General features: G+C 53.0%; 2 protein-coding genes across 2 annotated transcripts; both read right to left on the bottom strand.

The window, feature by feature from the left end:
• Positions 1-642: 642 nt before the first annotated feature.
• Positions 643-2185, bottom strand: MONBRDRAFT_23874 (uncharacterized protein; the record flags this gene model as incomplete). The annotated part of the gene is made up of 5 exons (XM_001744072.1): positions 643-692; positions 809-1487; positions 1598-1727; positions 1835-1938; positions 2051-2185. 5 exons carry the CDS (start codon positions 2183-2185, stop codon positions 643-645), a joined length of 1098 nt encoding a protein of 365 aa, XP_001744124.1.
• A 2397-nt stretch (positions 2186-4582) lies between these two features.
• Positions 4583-6929, bottom strand: MONBRDRAFT_23873 (uncharacterized protein; the record flags this gene model as incomplete). Its single annotated transcript, XM_001744071.1, has 7 exons — positions 4583-5017; positions 5122-5252; positions 5419-5709; positions 5923-6079; positions 6380-6526; positions 6599-6746; positions 6841-6929. The coding sequence occupies 7 exons, from the start codon at positions 6927-6929 to the stop codon at positions 4583-4585; spliced, it is 1398 nt and encodes a 465-aa protein (XP_001744123.1).
• Between the last annotated feature and the right edge of the window lie 205 nt (positions 6930-7134).

The raw sequence follows: 7134 nt of genomic DNA, 5'->3' as shown, positions 1-7134 counted from the left end.
ATACACACACACACACACACACTTCATTTGTCTATGATTGTTTTCCAACAACAACAGACAACAGACACACTTGCTTGGGTGTTGGGAGAGGAAAGGTGCTCGGCGCATGAGAGAAGCTCATGAGAGATGTAAAAGGCGGTAGGGCCAACAGCAGCATTGGTGTTTGTCAGGCCATGAATTCAAGATCACCGGCTTTTGCAAGCCGGTCACGAAGCCAAGGAGGAACAATACATGGAATAACGTTGGGCTCAGCCCAAAAATGAAGCGAAGCACATGCAAGTCAATCAGAGACACGCCTACGCCATGCCTTCGGCGCTTTAAGAATCGAAATCGGTCATCGGGAACAGAACAAAAAAAACTAAGAATGTGACGGCTCAAAGACTAGCTAGATCTAGTCATCAGAAGAACAACAAGCAGATAACACTCAACCTCGTCTCCACAAAAACTCTTGAGGGATTCGAGTGACCCCCATCTTGCTTAGCAAGAGGAAGGTCGGCCATGGTACATGTTAAAGACAATTTATGAAGGTTCAGTAGAATAGGTAAGCGAAGTATAGAAAATATGGGGAGTCCATGGACGCCAGCTGCGGTAGGAATAAGGATCAACGTCTTGCACTTGCAGCGCGCTCAAGACAGTCGTGGCTCAGACAAAGGTGCCCAATGGATTGGGGTGACTGGTCGTAATGGATCCATCTAGCCATGACGAAAGCAAGGAGCAAAAATCAAATCAGAGGGGCTTGGCTGGCATGGCAAGTGGAGCTCACAAACTCAAAAACATATGGAAAGGCCTAGATTCAAGCAAAACCTACCAGGATTGAGTTTAACCAAGGGAAGGCAGCCGTGCTTGGTGGCCCAGGTGCGATCGCACATGTGAGTCGCTAAAAGACGGAGCTGGCCATCCAAAGACATGCCATCAACCTTTTTGCTATCCCAGGCTACATGAGAGGCAAATTGGGACGAAGCCATCCGGGAGAGAACCAAGCGGCGGCGTTGGACCCATAGCATGGTGGCTGAGACTTGAGCGCCATGTTGGGCGAGGTGCGCCGCCATGTCGACAGGACTGTTTTGTTCGTGTACAAATGAGCGGTAGAGGGACATTTGTGAATCAATGTCGGCGCGATGTTGCTTGTCAAGTTGAAGTAGGTCGGTAGCGTCCAAGGTGGGCATGGAGGCAAGACTGATGTCGCCTCCCGAATCGCGGCGTAAACGCAAGGCACCCTGCGAGTCGGGTGGGCTAACTCGGCTGTCGCTGTTGGTGTTGCTGTGGTGGCTGTCGGCATCGTCGTTGCTGCCAATACTGCTCGTACTGGGCACATCCTCGGGGATGGCCTCCTCAAACCCAGAAAGGGGGCGTGGTAGGGCATGGAGCAGACACCGGCTGAGCACAAAGACCCATTGCAGCATGATTGCAAAAGTAGGGGCCTGAAATGTCAGGGTCACAACGTGACTTCCATTGAGAAAGGACAGGAAAAAAGCAAAAGGTCCAACCTGGAAACAACACAATCGTGTTCAAGGAAGGCAGACAAGTGAGCGATGGCAATTGTTTGCGGGTAGCGGCCAAAAGGGCAGGATGAGGCGGAGAAAAAAATGAGACGCACCGCTGCTGCAGCGTCGACGGCATCGACATCTTTGTATGGCACGTGAACGCTGTGTGCATCGTCCGCGCTGAGGCGAATCTTCACCTCATTCATGTGACGGCCATAACCTTCAATGGTGCCAACTCGGACCCTAAACGGTATGATGCGTTTTAGCAGGACCGGGTGAGCGTTGAAGGGGATGGGCTGACTCTTCGTGGGCGCGCTGCCTGAGACACTTGAGACAAAGGAGATACATACCCTTGGGTGATGACGCGAGAGCCGGCGGTAAAAAAGTGTTGAGGGTGCACGGGGCTCACGACCAGAGCTCGGCCTTTGAGTTTGTTGTACTTCTTCTTATTAACCTGAGTCCAAGGTCAAAGACAAAATGAGGCAACGAGCAAGGAATAGAGAGATTTGGCAGATAGATCGGCGACGCGTGAGGGCAAGGGTGGGTCACTCGAGGAATGACAGTACCTTGATGGTGAAGTTGTCTGCTGTGGTGAATTTCACGACAAGGTTCTGTGATGTTTCCGAGTTGAGGAGTCCACCAGCTGTGTGAACTTGCAAAGGTGCCTCCAGCAAGATCCGCTCCTCGGCCTTGACAGCCATTTTGAGCTTGAGATTGCCTTGTCAACTTGGCGCGGCGTCAAAGCCAAACCGTCAAGCGATTCCGAAAAAAAAAAAAAAAGAAACCTCCACCAGGCCGGGCAAATCAGACGTTCCCAAGTTGGAGGGCAAGGCGAACGAGGGAAGAAAACGCGATGGCAGTCGAGGACGAGAGGGGAGATGGAAGCGAGGCCAGGTGACAAGTGGCAACTGGAAACACGGTGGTAAGCAAACCAAGCAATGTTTCGTGCGGCAAGGAAAAGAAGAAAAATGCCCCAAGGGGACACGCGCGTCAAAGACGCCACTCCCCCCTCATACGTCTCGGCGCCAGGTGAAGGCGCAAAGGGAGAAAGGAAGGGTCTGAGGGGATCAGGGCGAAGTGCCAACTCAAACGTGGGTACCTTCCATTTATTGTGGGTTGTTGTCGAGAGTAAGCGGAAACCATTGTCATCATGACGGAAGGCGAGCCCATAGCCACCACACACATGTTAAGGCGGGCAAGGGCTAATCTGTGGTCAAGCCCCACACTCACGGATAATTGCCTGGTGGGGTTCTGCGGAAGAGCTGTGAGCGGTCGATGCACCAGAAGCGGAGTGGTGGGATACGATACGATGGATGAGTTTCTCGGAACATCTGGTTCACATAATATTATGAAAGAAAGACGAGGAATGCGAAACCTGCCTTTTTGCTTCCCTCGCCCCCCAATCCTTGATGGCTTGCATCCCAGCCCAGGCGACAATTATTGGGAAGTTGTCGGGAGAAAGAAGCACCAGCACTTTTCCTTTCTGATGTTTGAAATGAAGGCAGAGGAATTGAAAGCTGTTTCGGGACAGCACCACGGCTTGATGCACATGAGCATGAACAAACGAGAACGTTCTGTGTGACCTTTCGGCGTGAGCCTGCCAAAAAAAAAATCGCGAAGAAACAAAAGGGAGAAGAAGAGGTGGTGGGGCTCGAGATTCAGCAGAAACCATCGACAGACATTCAGTAATTATTTTTGTTGTAATCTCCAGCAGGGCCCGAATGTCCCCCCACTACCCAGAATTAGTATCCCATTTTTAAACCATCACCCCTCTCTTTCTCTGACCATTTCATCTCTCTCTCTCTCTCTCTCTCTCTCCCTCTCTCTGCGTCAAGTCCTTTTTCCGCATCAACCATCAAATTGATGCAAGAAAGGATACAACAGTGCTTGGGGTGCTTTGTTGGCCCTTCTTGTACAACGTTTCAGCCATGCACTAGCACCCCATCTGCTCGACTTGAATTAGTGGGTAGTCCCCTAGCGCCACCTGGCCAATCAGGAATCAGAGGAGAATGCCAACTCTGTGTCATGTTCGGTGAAGTTCTGGCGAAGATGGAACCACTCGTTAACATGGAAGCTTGAAAGATGTGCAGATGTGCAAACAGTCAAGAACGCCTACGAATGCAATGTCATCGCTGTCCCCACTCCACACACCCCTTCCGGCAGAAGCAGGACAATTCTGCCTCACGAATACGTGTCCGCGGCTCGGCTCGCCTTTGACTCGGCTCGCCTTGGACTCAGTCTTGTCAAGAGCCACGATATACACATGCAGAGCGCACATGCACATCTGGCACGAGTGTGCCGACCTTGATCGTGAGTATCCAACGGCAACTTATTCCTCTTGCCAACGCCGTGCCATCGCATGCTGGCTGCAGAAAGCTTGAGCCACACTGTCACCCTGTACATTAAGGACCAAGCTCGCTAACGCCAGACTGACCACTCACCCTGGCGCAACGGTTCCGGTTGGTCAACAACCAAGGAAGGGTGACGGAAGTGACGAGCACGGTCCGCCTCAAAAACCTCCAACACTTCCCCATAAATCATCAATCAGTACACCACACCGCGGTTCTGTAAAAACGGTTAAAACAGGACTTGGAGAATGTCAGGCGACAAGGCGTTCGCTCCGAGGGGTGTTGGCTCAAATCCACAAACGTTTTCAGATAATAATTGATCTGATGCAACCAAACCGCGTGAGCTACACCATCATCATGTAACATTCCGCTGATACATGCAGTCACTTTGCCTTCATGCCACCATGAGCTCCGACACTTGGCAGCGTACTTCCTGGAAAACGTCCATCTTACTTTCCATTCCTCTTTTGGCACACCAAGCCCTCCTTCCACCCCCCCTCCCCGCTGAAAACCGATTGCGTTTCATCATGACTGATGTTCAGGAAGCACTGAGCTCGCTTCATAGCTTGGGTCAGAACGAGTCAAGTTTTCCCCAGATGCCAATCATTGGAAGAGTAAAAAGATTAACAATGTCATGGATGTAAATTAAAACACATCAGAAGCTGTTTCGTGATGTGCCGTGCACGAGCCGTGGTATCAGCTCGGCACCAGCGTAATACAGAAATACGATACATACAAAGCCCAATCTCTCTACTCAGACAGAGGGCCACCCCGTGCGAGAAAAGCAAAGGGTGTCAAGTGCTGACGTTCGCTGATAGTGGCCCGCAAGGTCGTTGGTGGCTCTGCTGCCTGTGCAGCACGCTCTTCCGCCCTCACCGTTGTCGCCGTAGTCGTACCTGTGACCGGCGACCGTGAAGCTGCTGCAGGAGCCCTACTGGATGCCATTGGAGCTGCTCCCGTGTGCAGACGGCTGCCAGTCGCTAGCGAGGTACCAGCCAGTGTGGCAGGTGGTGGACTGATTGGTCCCGCAGCGTCGGCACCCCGACGGTCATTCACGGGCTGCTGCGAGTTGGGCCCACTCGCCACTTGGGCCTCGAGCAGCACCAAACGCGTGCCCACATCCGTCTCCATTCGCCGCATGCCCGCTGCCAAAGACTCAACCTGACGACTCAGTGCTTCCATGGCCTACGCATGGCATTTGTCAAGTCAAACATCAGGCACGGAAACATCCGGCACGGGCCGGGTTGGCGAGCAACACACAAAGCATGCAAGCGCACACGCAGCCACACCTGTCGCATGCTGGCCAGCTCACTGCTCCACGCTGCATTGGTCTCGGGCGTAGGATGAGGTGATGCTGGCCGTGGCCGTGGCGGAGCCGAATTGGTACTTTCATTGGCTTCGCCTTGGCTACGATGGCTACCTGTGTATTCCAAAAAGCACCAAGCGACACCGGCAGAATTGAGACCCCATTTGGAGATCCCGCATTCAACTACTCCCTATCCAGAGCCTGAACTTCAGTCCTGCTAGCTCGCACCCTCGGCTCGCACAGCTGTCGTGTCAAGAATCAAGAAGCAGCTGGAACGTACTCGCAAGATGCATGAGTTGCGCCTGCTTGCCATCGAGGTTGGACATACGCGCCGTGAGCGCTTGCACACGGCGCGCCAGAGCATCCACGCCCTGCATGGCGGCCGTCGCGGCTTGGTGGGTAGCTGAAGAGTGTTCTGCGGTTGCGGCAGCTTGGACCGAGGCTGGCATGGAATTTTGGGTTGGCTGTGTCTGCTCGAGCTGCTCGGGCAAACCGCTTTGTAACGGTGAGCGGGGCTGAATATCGCTGTCATCCACATCAAAAAGCGCTGCGTGAATCGAGTCCACATCATCTACAAAAGGTTTCGCCAAGCTCGATGAGCGCGCATAGAGGTCTTGATCGACCACCCACATCATGAACCAGAACCATTTTCTGCATCTGGCAGGAAACACAATCGGCAAACTACAACTTTGACCTGGGCAAAGTCTTCAAAAGTCTGCCATCAAAACGGGGAATCGTCCAATCAAGGACTACACAAGATCCTAAGAGTGGCGATGGGGCTTACCACGATCCAGGGGATGGTTCGTTGTCGTTTGGTAGAGCTGTGAATCATACTGGCGACGTGCCCCATACAGCATGCTGGTATTTGGGCTCACATTGTCCGTCACAAGCGGTCCGTACACGTTTTCCACGCGTGTAGAGCCCCGTGGGCCAAGTTCTGCCTGCGATGCTTGCCACCGGTCGCTGAGAGCAGGAGTTTGTTGGGCGTGATCCCGGCCATCTCCTCCCTCGCCACGGTGAGACGCTCGTAGAATATGTTGTGCTGTGAGCTCTTCCGTTGTCATGTCTGCTTCCGCTGGTGTGCGGGAGGCGCCTGAATGTTGCGAGCGTGAGGTGGCAGGCCGCCCAGACCCACGACGCTGCTGGGTACCGATCAGGATCACCATGAGTACAACAAACAGTGTGGCGGCTAGGAAAGAAGCGAGGCTATGCGGAACACATTGCAAGTTTCAAACACGAACCTTGGCTTGCCGCGCAAGCTCGCGATGGCGCTTTATACATATATCCGTGATGTCAACTACCAAGATCATCTTGAGCTCGGCAAAGCCCCGAGCAAAGAATTGCTCGGTGGAAAGCCGCGGGCTGTATCCGAATTCATTGCGCAACAACTGTGTATGCGATCCGCGCCCAAGCATGAGGATAGCTGATTATTGCAAAGTGCTCGCAAAATCTAAACTTACCCGAAACACCGCCTCCACGAAACGCAGATCGCTTTTCCCGTACAGCTCATAACCATGCTCGGCTAGCTCCGCAGACACCCGGTGGGAGTAGGCCAGTAGCGTGTAATGTATCAGAGGCAAGAAGGCAGCAGGGTCCCCCAGCTTGGCTCTGCCGGATACCAACACGTCAAAAAGCAGAGGGTTCAAGTGCTGAGTCGACCACAAAATCGAGATCGCGCCAAGTCGTTTGTGCGCATACCGACCTGGTCGTGTCAAAATGCCCCGCGTAGCGCACCACGCGTAGAGCGCGCTGCAGACGTCCAAGATTATTCAGCAAGTCACCCGTTGACATGATATCCTGTGCCAGGCTTGAACCCTTCAACCTTGACCGCCACGGCACCCCAGAAGGCCCAACAACTCGACACGATGATGCCCCTGCTCAAGCGACCAACCCTTTTTCTTTTTTTGAAAAAATTCGTTCAAAAAAAAAAATTCAAAAAAAGTCTGACGATGGATGCTTGTCACAACAGTAGTTGAAAACAATTACTGTCCCCCTG

Source organism: Monosiga brevicollis, genomic scaffold, assembly GCF_000002865.3.
Source record: "Monosiga brevicollis MX1 MONBRscaffold_5 genomic scaffold, whole genome shotgun sequence".
Classification (NCBI taxonomy): Eukaryota; class Choanoflagellata; order Craspedida; family Salpingoecidae; genus Monosiga; species Monosiga brevicollis.
This window is presented reverse-complemented; position numbering and strand designations above follow the sequence as displayed.